General features: G+C 44.2%; 1 protein-coding gene across 1 annotated transcript; it reads right to left on the reverse strand.

Annotated features, from left to right (window-relative positions):
* Positions 1–1290: 1290 nt before the first annotated feature.
* Positions 1291–15780, reverse strand: LOC122541361 (uncharacterized). Its single transcript, XM_087979424.1, has 4 exons — positions 14595–15780; positions 11481–11645; positions 3959–4161; positions 1291–2058 (listed from the first exon to the last, which is right to left on the reverse strand). The coding sequence occupies exons 1-3, from the start codon at positions 15099–15101 to the stop codon at positions 3985–3987; spliced, it is 849 nt and encodes a 282-aa protein (XP_087835550.1). The 5' UTR covers positions 15102–15780; the 3' UTR covers positions 1291–2058; positions 3959–3984.
* Between the last annotated feature and the right edge of the window lie 1926 nt (positions 15781–17706).

Here is a 17706-nt window from a genome sequence, read left to right on the forward strand (position 1 = left end):
TGTGGGGCCTATAGTAAACACCCAACAAGGTGTCTGCTCCTTTCCTATTTCTGACTTCAGCCCATACTACCTCCAAGGGTAAATCCTCCTCGAATTGCCTTTCTGCAGCCATTATACTATTTCTAATTAGCAATGCCACCCCCCCTCCTTTTTTACCACTCTCCCTACTCTTACTGAAACATTTGTAACCAGGAACCTTCATCAACCATTCCTGTCCCTCTTCTATCCACGTTACCATGATGGCCACAACATCGTAGTCCCAGGTACCGATCCACACCTTAAGTTCACCCACCTTATTTCTGTTACTCCTTGCATTGAAGTATACGCACTTGAGCCCATCTCTGTGTCTGCAAGTATTCCCTGTCAGTGCTACCTTCTCCACAGCCTCATTTCATTTTTAGACATCCTGAAAAACAGCTATCCTACTTGCTGAACTATAAGTCTGGATCCCATCCCCCTGTCAAATTAGTTTAAGCCCCCCCCCCCCCCAAACAGTGCTAGAAAACCTACCCCCTAGGATATTGGTGCCCTTCTGGTTCAGGTGCAACCCGTCCTGCTTGTACAGGTCCCACCTTCCCCAGAATGCAGACCAATTGTCCAAATACCTGAAGCCCTCCCTCCTACACCATCCTTGCAGCCACGTGTTCAACTGCACTCTCTCTCTATTCCTTGCCTCACTGTCACATGGCACCGACAACAACCCAGAGATGACGACTCTGTCTGTCCTAACTTTTAGCTTCCAACCTAACTCCCTGAGCTCCTGAATAACCTTCCCACCCCTCTTCCTACCTATATCGTTAGTGCCAATGTGCACCACGACTTCTGGCTGCACACCCTCCCCCTTAAGGATTCGAAGACATAGTCCGAGACGTCTCAGACCCTGGTACACGGGAGGCAACAAACTATCCCGAGTGTCTCGCCCATGTCCACAGAACCGCCTGTCTGTCCCTCTAACTATAGAGTCTCCTATAACTAGCGCTCTCCTCCTCTCCCCCTTTCCCTTCTGAGCCTCAGAGCTGGACCTTGTGCCAGAGATCTGGTCACTGCAGCTTACACCTGCTAGGCCATCACCTCCAACAGTATCCAAAGTGGTATACTTATTGTTGAGGGGAACGACCACAGGAGATCCCTGCACTGTCTGCTTCCTCCCCTTACTGTTACCCAGCTATCTCTGATTGCTGGCGTAACTATGTCCCTGTAGCTTCTATCTATCACCCCTTCAGCCTCTCGAATAATCCTCAGTTCATCCAACTCCAGCTCAAGTTCCCTAACATGGTCTGTGAGGAGCTGGAACTGATGAGAAAGAAAATAATGAAGACACCAAAAAGTCATGAGTAGAGATTGAAAGCTAACTGGAATATGAACATAATAGGCTAGAAATAATAAACAGGGTAATTAGAGGTTGGAAAGATTAAGGATGAAAAAGAAGACAATTAATGGAATTAGAGGTCATGGGTGAAGTATTAATTCAATACTATTTTTCTTTACCATGGGAGAAGAAACACAAAAAATAAGGCAGGCTTTTTTGACATTAATAACACATTGTTTATTAGATTTTTAAACAGATTTCCCATTCTTCTCAGACTTTACTTTTCGTCTTCAACTTAAAAACAACCACATCAAAATCAGAGGTTATACCTTGAAATTACCACAGATACCCAGCTGCTCAATGTCACTTCCCACTATCCAACCCATTATAGCCCATTTCCCCCATCATCTATCAACATGTTAACATCCTAAAAATGATCTTACAACATGCAATCCACATAATAATTCCTCCATTGCTCAATTAAATTTCAAAGTCCATCTTGATCATCACAATCTGTCAAAGTCTCATGCAGGAATTACTGTCTGCTTCAAGATGCAAAATTAAACTTTTGTGAGGCTTTCAGACAATTTTCTATTTCCAATATTTATAATTCAAAACTCTGTCAAGAGAAGAGACGCTGTTGCAACTCAAATATAGCTTGTCCTGTTCTGTTTCTGAAAAGTTGTTCAGATTTCACATTCTGAACTTCATTTTCTTTTCATCATTGCAGCTTCATCATTGTTTCAAAGCTGAAAGAGTATTTCAGACATTTGCATAAACAGTTGCCTTCTTCAGCTCTTTGCATATCTTCATTTTACAGGTTCATTTTATACATTCATTCTTTAAAATTCTTGTTCATAGAATCCTATGTGGAAGCAGGCCATTCAATCCGTCAAGTCCACACTAACCCCTCCGAACGGCATCCCACAGATACATCCATGCCTGGTTCAGACAACAAATTCAAACTCACGTAGACAATCATCTGAAGGTGGAATTAAACCCGAATCCTTGGTGCTGCAAAGCAGCAGCGCTAATCACTGAGACACTGTGCCAGCCCCTTGAATGAATATTATCCAATCTTACCTTTTATCAATTTTTAGTTTATCCAGTATCTCAACTCTTTCACTAATATTTGGGCAACATCTTCATCAGTAAAGACAGATACGTCCTCAGGTGTGCTTCCTGCTTTTGTGCACTTTGGTTCATAATTAACCTCAACCCTTTTTATTACATTTCTATTTACATATCTGGGAAAACTAAAAAAAAATTACTCTACCATTCGAGAAAGCACAACAGAAACAGCAAGTTAGATATTAGTTAGTCGAAAGACAATTATCAGCACATCCTGGAAAGGCTTTTACTATCATCCATTTCTACATTTCACCGTCTCCTTCTCCACATTGTTCTCCTCTCTCATCCTCCCTTTTCCTTGGCTCTAAATTTGTTTAAGTTCTAATACTTCTAAAAAAGATTCTAAAGTAAAAGATTGTCACTCTGAAACATTAACTATTTTTGTTTTCTGCACAGATACTTCTGGTTCAGCCAACAAGTTCAAAATACTTCCTTTTTAACACTAACCACCCTTCCATTCATAGAACATAGAACATAGCAAAGCTGAGCACAAAACAGGCCCTTAAGCTCAAGTTGTTATGCCGAGACTTAATCCTAATATAAAATATAGTAACTTAACCTACACAACCCTCAACTCACTGCTATCCATGTGCATATCCAGCAGTCACTTAAATGTCCCCAATTTCTTCGCTTCCACCACCTCAACTGGCAATGCATTCCATGCATTCACAACTCTCTGTATAAAGAACCTACCTCTGATGTCTCCTTTGTAACTTCCTCCTAATATCTTCAAACTATGACTTCTCATACCAGTCAATCCTGCCCTGGGGAAACGTCTATGGCTATTGGACTTCATCCATGCCTCTCATTATTTTGTACACCTTGATCAGGTCTCCTCTTTTCCTCCTTCTCTCCAGAGAGAAAAGTCTGAGCTTATTCAACCTTTCTGCATACAACAAGCCCTCCAGTTCAGGCAGCATCCTGGTAAATCTTCTTTGCACCCTCTCCAAAGCCTCTGTATCTTTCCTATAGGAGGGCGACCAGAACTGCATACAATATTCCAAATGTGGTCTCACTAGCGACTTGTAGAGTTGCAGCAAAACCTCGTGGCTCTTTAACTCAATACTCCTGTAACTGAAAGCCAAAACACCATATGCTTTCTTTAAAACCCTATTCACGTAGGTGGCAACTTTGAGGGATCTATGTACTTGCACACCCAGATCCCTCTGTTCCTCCATTCTGCCAAGAAACCTGTCTTAAATCCTATATTCAGCATTCATGGGTCAAATTATTTTTAGCTGCTTTAAGAATACAATTGACATCATTTATTATGCTCAAGCAGAGTCATTTGATATTTCTGTTTGTCTCGTCTTTGAAGAAATTGTAACCATTTCGATTTCCCGATCATATTCAGAATGGGTTTAAATATTTTTAAGTCACATTGATAGCTTCCTCATTCATTTTGTTTTTGTTTCTGAATTGATTTTCCATTTCAGATTGCTCACGAATTTGGTAAGTAGTCTTTTCTGAATTGTGCACTGTGTGAACTCCTGGCAATGGTAGGCACAACTAACTTACCAATCATATTATTCCTATGATTCATTTCAAGATCCTTCAGTTTCCTGCTGAGACTCATCACTCGTATTTTCTCTCACTGTGTAGTTCACTTCAATGGTAGATTCGTCTTTATCTGAAACAGTCTTGATAGTTGCAGTAAAAGGTATTGGCAGTCTTGATTGCAGTAATGATATTACATTGTCTTCGTTAGTGCTCGAACTTGGCTGCAAAATCATTTCCAAGTATAGCATACAGATGATGAATGTGTAGTTTATAAACAACACCAATGATAAACAGATCATGTATCAAAACTTAATTTAAAATCACTCTGCACAATTATATAGGTGTACAAATTCCATCAATAGCTAGTATTATAACATTTTTAGTCAGCAAACCTTTTGCAGGTACATTTTTTTATTAGCATGTAACTCTGAGCTGAAATAATATATGACATGATGGCAATTCTTTTTGGTTCATATATGGCAAAAATGTGTGACTTTCCTTTTAATATAGCATCTACATAATATTGTTTATCCATGCCTGTCGTGGAGCCTGAGCCCATTGGCTAACTAGCCTGTCAATCTGGAAGGTCAGCATTGATAGAAGCCAATTTCATGCAAAAAAATCCCGATTAACTGTCAGCTTGGCAAATCTGTTGTTCTGATCAACAACAATTGATCACATAGGATGTGCCAGATTTTCCAAACCCTCCTTTCTTTCTTAACTTGTATGATGGCATGAGATAGATACCTTTAATTCAACCTTTCTTTACTTCAGACGTCCAGCATCGGGTAAGGTAAACAAAATATCTAGTGTCCCACAGCTACTTCAGAATGCCTCCCAATTTCCTCCTTCTTGAAAATTGTGATGTCTTCTTGACAACTGATCAAAGTTCTGTGACTGTTAGGTGGTTCCTCTCTGATAAAATGCTCATATTGTCGCAGACATAGAGTGTGAGGGAGATAGTGAAAGAAAGTGAGGTTGAGAAAGAGAGAGTGGAAAAGGTCCAGATATTCATCATGATGGAGATCATCTCCATTCGAGTGAAAATAGCTGAACATCAGGAAATCTATGTTTTAAAACTAGTGGCAACATTTCAAGGAGTCAGTCTGTAGTTTGCTTATATGTGGTTCTCACAGACAGCTGGTCATTTAAATGGTCAGCAGTGTCCAATGGAGTCCTTGGAATGTGGAAACTATAGGATGGAGATTTAGTCAAAGATGAGTAGTACTGCTCTCAGAGAATATTATTCAGGTAGCTATGGTACTCATTCAGAGAGTTAAGGTGCCTCTTTGGATCTGGTATCAGGACATCATTGAGGCAAGGCTTGGAAAACATTCAATTATGAAAAGTAGGTCTGTTTGAACTTAAAGCAGGAAATCCTGCAGAGATGCTTTGGACTGGAGTTGACTGTTTTCCAAAACCCACAATCATCTTCCTATTTGCCAGATCTGACTCCAACCAGCGGAAAGGTAATCCTAATTCCAATGAACTCAATCTTTTTTAAAACCTCTTGGTTTTATATGTGGATCAATGCTTCCTTCTATACCAACAAAAAGATAGTCAAACAAGAGACAGTGAACTGCCGGATCAAGTTCCAGGGAATGAAGCCAGGCAGGTGTTCGAGGTGACAGTGGGACAGCATGTTAGTGATAGCAACCACAACACATTACTTTTCATGTTTGTTTTGAAAAACAGGAAGTTGGTCTGCAAAAAAAAGGCGGGTTTGGATTGCAAAGTTCTTGAGTGAACTTGTAGAAGAAGCTAGGAGATATTGGAGGATTCAGCAAGTTTAAAAGGGCACATATTCCGAGATCTGAACCTGTTGTATCTCAGACCCGCAGAAGGAGATGATGAGAAAGTTTTAGCCACCCTGACCCAAATTTTTTAATCATCTGCAGCCAGGGGGAAGGTGCCACAGAGCTGGAGGACATCTAAAGTGATGCCACTTTTACAAGAAAGGTGGGAGAGATAAACAAATCAACCATAGAATAGTGAGTTTAATATAGTGAAGCGGAGAAGCAATCTCTTTACTTAGAGGTTAAAACTTGATCATAGAATTTGTCAGGGAAAGTCCATGTCTGACAAATCTAGTGGTGTTTTTGAGGCAGTGACCACGTGTTTGGATGAAGTTTGGATGACCATGCAGTTGATGCAGTTTATATCTACTTCAGCAATATCTTTGCAATATTCCACATAGGAAACTTATAAAGAAGGTAAAAGCTCATGGGGTCCAAGGTAACTTGACATGATGTACCTGCAACAAATCCGCAGCCTCCAGCAACGGACCTCCCTCCGGATCCTCCACTCCACACTTGCAGCCATGCGCCGGTACCTACATTACCTGCAGCTCGACCTACCCCAGCTCAGGACAACTCTCTCACAGACCTGTAAAGGACCTCTACTGTTCTTCATTTACAGAAGAATCCATAGACTGAACAAACAGTTCTTTCTAGCCATATCAGAAATTAAAGGCAGTAAGTACCAAAAACTTTCATGCACTTACCCCCAAACTCCGGATTCCTCAACCGTTCCAGAAACTTCCATCGGCCTCCGAAACCAGTCCGGCGCCATTACACACGTGGCCGCTACAGCGCCCGCTGCAATAGCCGCAGACGCCGCCGCCGATGACGTCACTTCCGCCCCCACCGACCTCGCAACCTTCATGATCGCGGCCCAAACAACCGCCTCCGGGATCGCCGCACAGACAACCTGCTCTGCGATTGTCATGAAGACAATCGCCAACAGATTGGCGACCTCCGCGGCTATGGTGAAGAACTCTGTCTCCGTGGTCGCCGCAGCTACTTCCGCCCGCGGTGACATCAGCAACCTACATTCGGACCACATCGCCGCATGTGTCTCCGCCCCCCTGCCGCGTTCCGTCACCACGCCTAACCCCGCCCCCCTGCCGCGTTCCGTCACCACGCCTAACCCCGCTCCTCGCCGTGTTCCGTCACCACGCCTAACCCCATCCCCCCCCGCTGCGTTCCGTCACCACGCCTAACCCCCCCCCGCTGCGTTCCGTCACCATGCCTAACCCCGCCCCCCGCCGTGTTCTGTCACCATGCCTAACCCTGCCCCTCCGCCGCGTTCCGTCACCACGCCTAACCCCGCCCCCCCGCTGCGTTCCGTCATCGCGCATATCTCCGCCCCAACGCCGCGTTCCGTCACCACGCCTAACCCCATCCCCCCCCGCTGCGTTCCGTCACCACGCCTAACCCCCCCCGCTGCGTTCCGTCACCATGCCTAACCCCGCCCCCCGGCCGAGTTCTGTCACCGCGCCAAACCCCGCCCTCCCGCCGATCTCCATCACCATGTCCAACTCCGCCCCCACGCCGACCTCTGTCCCCGCCCCCAGGCCTAACCCCACCCCCACATCCAGCTCCAGTCCCACACCAGGTCCTAGCTCCCCGCCCTGCCGTGTGTTCACCATCCCTCCAGACCTGCCCCTCTCTGAGGATGAAAGATCAGTCCTCAGCAGAGGTCTCACCTTCGTTCCCACACGTTCTCGGGTCAATGAATTCAATACACGGAGTGACATCGAACGATTCTTCCGCTGCCTTCGCCGCCATGCCTTCTTCTTCAATCAAGACTCTCACCCACCCTCTGATGACCCCTTCTCGCACCTCCAACACACCCCGTCCACCTGGACACCCCGTGCTGGCCTCCTACCTGCCCTCGACCTCTTCATAGCAAACTGCCGCCGCGATATTAACCGCTACCTGAACTCCCACACCCCTCCCACCCACTCCAACCTCTCACCTTCGGAATGCGCAGCCCTCCACTCCCTCCGTTCCAACCCCAACCTCCCCATCAAACCAGCTGACAAGGGAGGCGCAGTAGTAGTTTGGCGCACTGACCTTTACACTGCTGAGGCCAAACGCCAGCACGCAGATACCTCCTCCTACAGCCCCCTTGACCATGACCCCACCCCCACCACCAAACCATCATCTCCCAGACCGTCCATAACCTCATCACCTCGGGGGATCTCCCATCCACCTCCTCCAACCTCATAGTCCCACAACCCCAAACCGCCCATTTCTACCTCCTGCCCAAAATCCACAAACCTGACTGCCCCGGACGACCCATCGTCTCAGCCTGCTCCTGCCCAACCGAACTCATCTCGGCATACCTCGACACGGTCCTTTCCCCATTAGTCCAAGAACTCCCCACCTACGTTCGTGACACCACCCACGCCCTCCACCTCCTCCAGGATTTCCGCTTCCCCGGTCCCCAACGCCTCATCTTCACCATGGACATCCAGTCCCTGTACACCTCCATCCCCCATCACGAAGGACTCAAAGCACTCCGTTTCTTCCTTTCCCGCCGTACCACCCAGTACCTTTTCACCGACACCCTCCTTCGACTGACTGAACTGGTCCTCACCCTGAACAACTTTTCTTTCCAATCCTCCCACTTTCTCCAAACAAAAGGAGTAGCCATGGGCACCCGCATGGGCCCTAGCTATGCCTGCCTCTTCGTAGGGTATGTGGAACAATCCATCTTCCGCAACTACACTGGCCCCACCCCCCATCTTTTCCTCCACTACATTGATGACTGTATCGGCGCTACCTCGTGCTCCCATGAGGAGGTTGAACAGTTCATCCACTACACTAACACCTTCCACCCCGACCTCAAATTCACCTGGACAGTCTCGGACTCCTCCCTCCCCTTCCTAGACCTTTCTGTTTCTATCTCAGACGACCGAATCAACACAGACATCTACAACAAACCGACCGACTCCTACAGCTACCTGGACTACACCTCCTCCCACCCCGCCCCCTGTAAAAACGACATCCCATTCTCCCAATTCCTTCGTCTCCGCCGCATCTGCTCCCAGGAGGACCAGTTCAAAATACACACAACACTGATGGCCTCCTTCTTCAAGGACCGCAATTTCCCCCCGACGTGGTCGACGATGCCCTCCACCGCATCTCCTCCACTTCCCGCTCCTCCGCCCTTGAGCCCCGCCCCTCCAACCGCCACCAGGACAGAACCCCACTGGTCCTCACCTACCACCCCACCAATCTCCATGTACAGCGCATCATCCGCCGTCACTTCCGCCACCTCCAAACGGACCCCACCACCAAGGATATATTTCCCTCCCCTCCCCTATCAGCTTTCCGTAGAGACCACTCCCTCCACGACTCCCTTGTCAGATCCACACCCCCCACCAACCCAACCTCCACTCCCAGCACCTTCCCTTGTAACCGCAGGAGGTGCAACACTTGCGCCCACACCTCCCCCCTCACTTCTCTCCAAGGCCCCAAAGGAAACTTCCATATCCGCCACAGATTCACCTGCACCTCCACCCACATCATCTACTGCATCCGCTGTAGCCGGTGTGGCCTCCTCTATATTGGGGAGACAGGCCGCCTACTTGCGGAGCGATTCAGAGAGCACCTCTGGGCCACCCGGATGAACCAACCCAACCACCCTGTAGCACAGCATTTCAACTCCCCCTCCCACTCCACCGAGGATATGCAGGTCATTGGACTCATCCACCGCCAAACCACAACAACGTGACGGTCGGAGGAGGAGCGTCTTATCTTCCGACTGGGAATCCTCCAACCACAGGGGATGAACTTGGACTTCACCAGTTTCTTCATCCCCCCTCCCCCCACCTTGTCTCAGCCGAATCCCTCCAGCCCGGCACCGCCTTCCTGACCTGCAGTCTTCTTCTTGACCTCTCCGCCTCCATCCTACTCCGACCTATCACCCTCACCTTGACCTCTTTCCACCGACCACATTTCCAACGCCCCTCCTACAAGTCCCTCCTCCCTACCTTTTATCTTCTTCTGCTGAACACTCTCTGCTCATTCCTGAAGAAGGGCCTGTGCCCGAAACGTTGAATCTCCTGTTCCCTAGATGCTGCCTGACCTGCTGTACTGTTCCAGCAATAAAGTTTCAGCTTTGATCTCCAGCATCTGCAGACCTCACTTTCTCCTCCATGATGGATCCAAAACTGACTTATTGACGCAAGACAGAGGATGATGGCAGAAGGTTGTTTATGCAACTGGAACCCAGTGCAATGGTTCAACACAGGGATCAGTTCTAGACTCTTTATTAGTTGAGATATTGATAAATGATGTCGATGAGAAAGTCGGAGGGATGGTAAGCAAATTTGTGGATGACACAAAGATTGGAGCTGCATGGTTGACAGTAAGGAGGACTGTGTTAGGTTATGGGAGAACATAAATGAATTAGCCAGATGGCTACATCAGTGGCAGATGGAATTTAACCCTGATAAATGTGAGGTACATACTGTCTGCATTTAAAAATTCACAGATGTGTCATACAGTCTTATACTCTACAACCACCTGATGAAGGAGCAGCACTCCAAAATCTAGTGCTTTCAATTAAACCTGTTGGATTATAATCTGGTGTTATGTGATTTTTAACTTTGTACACCCCAGTCCAACACCGGCATCTCCAAATCACACTGTCTGCAGTTCTGGTTGCCATACTATAGGAAGGCTGTGATTGCACTGGAGAGATTGCAAAGGAGATGCACCAAGACCTTGTGTGGGATGAAGAATTTTAGATATGAAGTAAGATTGAATAAGCTCAGGTCCTTTTCTTTGGAGCAGAGATGTTTGAGGGGAAACTGAATGAGAGAGGCATGGATAGTTTGAATAAATGGCAGCTTTACCCTCAGTCTAAGGATCACAACAAGAGAAGCAATTTTCAATTAAAAACCAAAGAGTTTAAGAGGGGATTTGATGATTTTTTTTTTCACCTAAGGGGTGGGGGGAGTTCGTTTTATACTTCCTTGGAGGGTAGTTGAGTTGTGAAACCTCAGCACCAGTGAAGTAACATAATATTCAAGGCTATGGACCTAATGCAAGAAATTGGGGTTAGTTTTTGCAGTGCAGACTCGATTGGTCAAATGACCTCCCGTGTATTGTAGCATTCTGTAATGATGGAGAGATTCAAGGCTTTTGGAAATTTGGCAACTTTTTATTCTAGTTGTCTATACCTGGTATTCCTAAACTCCACCCATACAGACTCCACTTCACTGGAGTTATTGATCTTTCTCACTATTGCAATAATGTTTCCTTTAATCAGCAAAGTTACCTCACCTCCCTTTCCCCTTTGTTTGATATTTCTCAAAACTGTATTCCCCTGCATTTTCAGTTCCCATCACTGGCTAATCTTGAGCAACATCGCCATAACCCAACCATATTGTAACCGTTTATATTTATTTGTTTGACTAATTAATCCACCCATTCATTCAAGTTAACATTTGTAACAACCAAATGTTAGCAATAATTCATTACTAGCTAATCACTCCCAGGTTAAAAAAAACTGGAAAATTTATTTTAAACATTTTTGATGGTTAATTATAGCTGACTTTGTTACTTTCACTATTATTCACATGTGGGCATGATCATTTCACCAGCTGATATCATAATACACTTATCTGGCCCACCATGTGCTTTGCATAGTTACTTTGCATAGTTAATACAACATCAATGAGGGGAGAGATTAATTTCTTCATGATATCACAACCTGTTTGTATTGTCTCAGCTGTTCAACTTACCAACGTCTCCGTAATCCTTGTGTCTTCTTGTCCTTGTGTCTCTTTAATAAACTTGATATGATATTTGTGTTTGGTTTGATTCTCTTCGTCAGGTTGGCAAAGGGGGCAGAATAAAACCAATGCCGCCAAAACCACCCACGTGGTAAGTACACCGACACCGATAACCTATTGAGCAATTATTGAAGAATTAATAAAATATTTTAAACAACACTTAAACAGAACTGTACCGTTGTAGAGATTTAATAGTCTTATTGTGTGGTACAACTTTCAGCCGAAGTTCACTTCAGCCAGAGTATAACTCAGAGATAATTTGATTTATCTGATTGAATCTGTCAGTCTAGCTGCGTGAATAGAATGTCTGTATGAATGAACGCGTGTGTCTAACAGTGGAGTGTGTACTACCAAATATGTGTACGTCTGTATACAACATAATGTTGCTGGAAGACAAACCTTGTAGGACAGTATGTATAATAACAGAATGTATGTGGATACCATCTAGAGAGAGGGTGATAAAGAAAGTAAGAGAAAGTGAGTAATAGAAAAGTAGGTGACATAAATGATTTGTTCTGAGCAGGGTATTTGAAAGAATGGTTACTTTCAATTTAAAATGAAATCATGTTTGTCACCTAAATGAAAGTATTTATTATATTGATGAAACACAAGTTATACTTAGAAATGAAGGTGAAGTGAATGATGTTAATTTGCTGCTATATTTTGTTATTTTTAAATTTGGAATTGAAACCAGGAGATGTACCACTGCAACTTGTTGATGTTAGTTCAAGATATTCACATCTGAACACAAACTTGCTGTTTGTAATGTTTACAAAGGTGGAGTCATAGGCGTCTATAGCACAAAAAGGCCCTTCAGCCCTTCAAGTCAGTGTTGCTCAAAAACAACAACTATTCTAATCTCATTTTTTCAGCACTTGGTCCAAAGCCTTTTATGCCTTGGCTTTGCAAGACTCATCTAAATGTTATGAGGACCAAAGTCTCTTAAACTCTTAAAGGCGGTTAATTCCAGATTCCTGCCACTTTCTGAGTGAAAATCATCTCCCCACATCCCTTCCAAGCCCTCCGCCCCTTGCCTTAAACCGATGTCTTCTGGTCACTGATTCCTCTGCTAAAGGGCCAAGTTCCTCCCTGTCTGTGCCCCTCATCATTTTTCCACCTCAGTCATGTCTTCTCTTGGTCTCCTCTGCTCCAAAGAAAGCAATCCCAGTTTCTTTTCATTACTAAAGCTCTGCAGCCAGTTAATATCCTAGAAAAATCTCCTCTGCACCCTCTCCAGTGCTTTCATATCTCTTCTATAATGTGGATTCTTGAAAAACACACAATACTTGAGCCATTACTAGCATAAGCTCTCTGCTGTCATCTAATGAAGGCAATTATCCTACCTGTGTTCTTAATCACTTTATCTGCCTGTCCACTTGCAATAAGGAACTGGCGGACCCGCACAGCAAAGTCCTTGTGATCCTTGGTGCTTCCCAGAATCTTAATGCTCATTGTGCCTTATTCCTCCTACCCAATGCATCACATCATATTTGATGATGGTGAGGCTGCATATATGATGTATAGGGACTTCCAGAAGGTGTTCAACACAGTACTGTATAAGAAACGTGCGAGGATAGTTATAGTTCTTAGAATAAAAGGCAATAAATGCAATAAGGATTGAGCAATAGGAAACAGAGAGTATGGTAAATTTTGGACAAATTTTCAAGCTGGAAGATGTGGAGTAGTGATCAGTAAACATCGATATTGTTGTTAAAAGGCACGCAGAAGAAGACAGACATGTATTATATGGACACAAATCAAAAAAGACGTTGTCAAGACAGGTAGAGAGAGAGATATGTTGCTAATGATTACAGTATTCTAGATTACGAATAGCAGCATTGAGTACAAGAACAAATAGGTTATTATGAATGGAGTTAAGATACTGGTAAGATCTCAGCTGGAATATACTTCCTGAAGCCACATTCAAGAAAGAATGTGATTGCAATCGAGAGTGTAAGGAAGAGATTTAGTACAATGATTCAAGGGATGATTCAGTTATAAAGAAATAGTGGAGAAGTTGGAACTGTTTTGCTTTGTGTGGAGAGAGATAAAAACAGATTTGATTGAAGTAACCGGACTCATGGTGTCCGGACAGACTGTACACGGAGAAACCGTTCCCAACCATAAACGGATCAGGAACCAAACGACACAGATCTAGTGCTTTCTAAAAGACACAAATAGAAGGTGAGGATATGTACGTTCGCACAGCAAGTAATTTAAAAGGTGTGGAATGCACTGCCTGGAAGTGTTGGCATTCAAGAGGGGTGATGATTCTTTCTGTAGAAACAACATGCAGGTTTTCAACCCGGCAGACGGAGAATCGGCGCTGGATTAAAATGCACAAAGATTTGGTGTAGAGACGATGGGCTGAATGGTCTCTTTCAACATTTCTTTGACTGTGATTTCGTTCAGGAAAGAAATGAGGAGGCTTTAGTGGAGTATAAAGACCAACATGAACTGCTTGGGAGTGAATGACCTGACCGGTCCGTATTTAGTCTTCACTCGATCCTTCCCGACATATGCAAAAATGATGAAGCCCTTAATGGAATCTAAGTCCCTCAGCGGTTCCAACTCAGGTGTCCGTCTTATTCCCCCAAACTCGGAGAAAGAGAGGTCTGCAGATGCTGGAGATCAGAGTCGAGAGTGTGTTGCCAGAAAAACACAGCTGGTCAGGTAGCATCCAAGGAGCAAGGGAATCGACGTTTCGGGCCAGAGCCCATCATCAGGAATTTTCCTACTCGATTCTCCTGCTCCTTGGATGCTACCTGACCTGTTGTCCTTTTCCAGCAATACAGTCTCGAAACTTATTCCCCCAAAAGTCCAGGAGGTCTTAGTGAACTGTCTCTCCAAAGGCATGCTCTGCGTTTCTGCACCTGCACAGATGTCCCTGACGATCTACTACATTATTTCCCCCAAAGGGACCTTAATGTTCCAGTTGGATCCGATCGCTAATTGTGAAATGAATTAGGTGTTTTGTTATGTTAATCATGGAAATGAAAGCTACTGTTACACATTACTTCGAGACAATCACTTGTTAGAAGGAAAAGTGTAGAAAGTACTCACCCGCGAATAATCACAAAGATGACCGTATTCAAGTAAAAAAATACTGGGATTCCATTCGCAGCTGAGTTTGGAGCATATTGTACTATTCACTTTCACATTATCCATTTTTTTAGAACAGGCATAATAATCACCATCCAGAAACAAAATACCGATCCATATTATTGATAGGCTGACTGATTTGTAGGAAATTATAATGACCTTGACGAGCTTCCGCCACTTCGAGCTTTCTCTCTGAGTTTCTTCCAAGTTTCTCTCTCCACGTTTTTCATATTTCTCTTTACAATGAAACACCATAGCAATGAGAAGCAATACTACTGGAGGTATCGAGAAGACTATACAAGCATACTTATAATTTGAGTTTGCAGAAGTACACGGACATGGAATTTGCCTTTCTGTGATCTCTTTCAATATATAAAGCAGTAAGATGCCTACTATCCAACATATAGCTGAAGTCCATGAATTGCTGTTTTTCAGGAACAGAATTAATGTTGTAGGTGTTAGCTCCATGTAACACGTAATTGCAACCAAAAAAGTTAAACCAAGGATACGGCTAACTCAGCAGCAGCCAACGCTAACAGCTCATAACCAGATCTGAGACGACCCACCCAGAGTGTTTGAGGCTGTTCAAATTACTGAACCGCCTACAATTCGAATTTAAAATGTTTCCTTTACGACAGAAAGGGGTAGCATCACATCTTTCCCGAAAGGCACCTTTAATTTTACTTTATTCGTCCTCAATAAAACCGGAAATCGTACGAGCAGATTGAGACACTTCAGCCCATGAAGTCTGCTCCACTATTCATTGAAATCGTGGTTGGTCTGATAAACCTCAATTCCACTTTCCTTCCATCTCTCCACAACCCTTGATTATCTTCCTGATTATAAATTTATCTCAGCTTTTAGTATATTTAACTAGCCATCCTCCACAGCCCTCTGTGGTGAACATTTCCTCAGATCCACACCGCTCTGAGAGAAGGCACTCCTCCACATCTCTGCCTGAGATGAGTGACCCCTTATTCTGACATAATGCCCTCTCGACCTAGAGTCTTCAACAAAGGAAAACAACGTTTCCACTTCTTCCCTGACAAGTTCTCTCAGAATCTTGTACGTTTCAATAAGGTCACCTCTCAGGGCAAGATGTGTTCCAGTGTTACGTCTGACAGGTCACCTCACACCAATTTCTGTGTCACTGTTGCGGCAAAAAAATCCCATATTTGTGAAGACACTGGACCAGCATTGATGTCAAGTGTCACATCTGAAAGAAGATCGTGGATTATAAACCAGCGTGCTGTGGCAGAAAACGTCCAATTCAAAACCAAATATGTTATGGGGGATCGGTTACTTTAAACCAGAAATTGAAGATAATGATAAGCATGAAATAATCTTTTTTTTTGTCACAGTCGCAAAATCCACAGAGACATTTTGAAGTTTTAACACAGGGTCACTCGAAAATCAAAATATGATTTCTTTCCACAGACGCTGCCAGGCCTCTTCAGCTCTTCCGGCATATTGCTAGTTTTCTTTCTCTCTGATTTACAGCATTCACAGTTTTCAAAGTTTGTGAGAAGATTTGTAGCTCGGGTGCTCGTTGGTGTGGTTCTGTTCGCTGAGCTGGAAGTTTTTGTTGCAAACGTTTCGTCCCCTGTCTAGGTGACATCCTCAGTGCTTGGGAGTCCCATGTGAAGCGCTTCTGTGGTGTTTCCTCCGGCATTTACAGTGGCCTGTCCCTGCCGCTTCCGGTTGTCAGTTTCAGCTGTCCGCTGTGGTGGCTGGTATATTGGGTCCAGGTCTATGTGCTTGTTGATGGAGTTTGTGGATGAGTTGAAAATGTGTTGCTGGAAAAGCGCAGCAGGTCAGGCAGTATCCAGGGAACAGGAGAATCGACGTTTCGGGCATATGCAAAAATGATGAAGCCCTTAATTGAATCTAAGTCCCTCAGCGGTTCCAACTCTGGTGTCCGTCTTATTCCCCCAAGCTCGGAGAAAGAGAGGTCTGCAGATGCTGGAGATCAGAGTCAAGAGTGTGTTGCCGGAAAAACACAGCTGGTCAGGTAGCATCCAAGAAGCAAGGGAATCGACGTTTCGGGCCAGAGCCCTTCATCAGGAATTTTCCTACTCGATTCTCCTGCTCCTTGGATGCCTTACAAAATCCGGTGAAGGAGTGACAGGATGGATGGCTCATTTTGAGCCCTTTCTTTGTATGTGTAGTAAAACAATGCATTAGATTAGACGGTGGGCATGTCCACTTCTGAGGTGGAAGGTAGTATGACTCAATGACATTGCATTTTTGATTGTCAGCATGGAAATCATTTTGGTAATAAATCAACTTCATCGAAGTTTAGTATTGTAGCTCCTTATTATTTTCCTTGCATGATAGAATACCTTGTTACATTTGATATTCTGCAAACCAGGCATCCAGTTTTCAAAGAACGTGCTTGCATGTTTCTAATTCTGAAGGAGAGCTATACAACAGTTCAACTCTGATAAGATCTTGAGAGATCGTGAGGCAGAAACTGACTGATATCCTGCACAACCACAACTCAGGAAGTTACCACCCCCACAATTAAAAATGCAAAAGCCGATGTTCTGCTTCTAGATCAGTTATTATTTAAGTAATCAGATGGCCAATCCAACAGGTTAACCACACATCGTATTGATCACCAAGCTGTAGTGCACAAAGTATGGACTATGGTCCTTATACATTTGGCTAGAGTTTCTCTCCTGTATTTTAATCATTGCACAGTCCCTCGAGAATTCAATAATTAAAAAAAAATCATGATAATTAGTTGTACAACTAAAAGAAAGAATAACTGATGGGTTGTACAAATTGAACATTTTGCTTGTGTTGATTTGGAGATGAAATCTTACTTATTTGTGAGGAAGTGTGGGTGACTGCACTTGACGTCAACGCAAATATTTATGGCGTATGGTATCAAGAAAGCCCAGCAAAACTGAACACTACTGGATTGGTAGAAATCAAAATTTGGTTGGAGGCATACCTACCATAAAGAAAGACGATTGTTGCTGTTATAGGTCAACTATCTCAGTCCCAGAACATCACTGCAGAAATACCTTCCGGTAGTGTCCCAAGCCCAAACAACTTCAGCTACTAT

The sequence above is a fragment of the Chiloscyllium plagiosum genome, unplaced genomic scaffold (assembly GCF_037043375.1).
Source record: "Chiloscyllium plagiosum isolate Xiang-an unplaced genomic scaffold, Cpla_swu_hap1 HiC_scaffold_35, whole genome shotgun sequence".
NCBI lineage: Eukaryota > Metazoa > Chordata > Chondrichthyes > Orectolobiformes > Hemiscylliidae > Chiloscyllium > Chiloscyllium plagiosum.

Bases quoted from the DNA above. Each gene is read 5' to 3' on its own strand.
- LOC122541361 (XM_087979424.1), bottom strand. From the start codon at position 15,101: ATGGAGCTAACACCTACAACATTAATTCTGTTCCTGAAAAACAGCAAT. The intron at 11,646-14,594 runs GTGAGTACTTTC...ATTGCTCAATAG, and splicing joins ATCTTTGTGATTATTCGCGG to GTTATCGGTGTCGGTGTACT. The intron at 4,162-11,480 runs GTAAGTTGAACA...ATGATTTTGCAG, and splicing joins CAAGGATTACGGAGACGTTG to CCAAGTTCGAGCACTAACGA.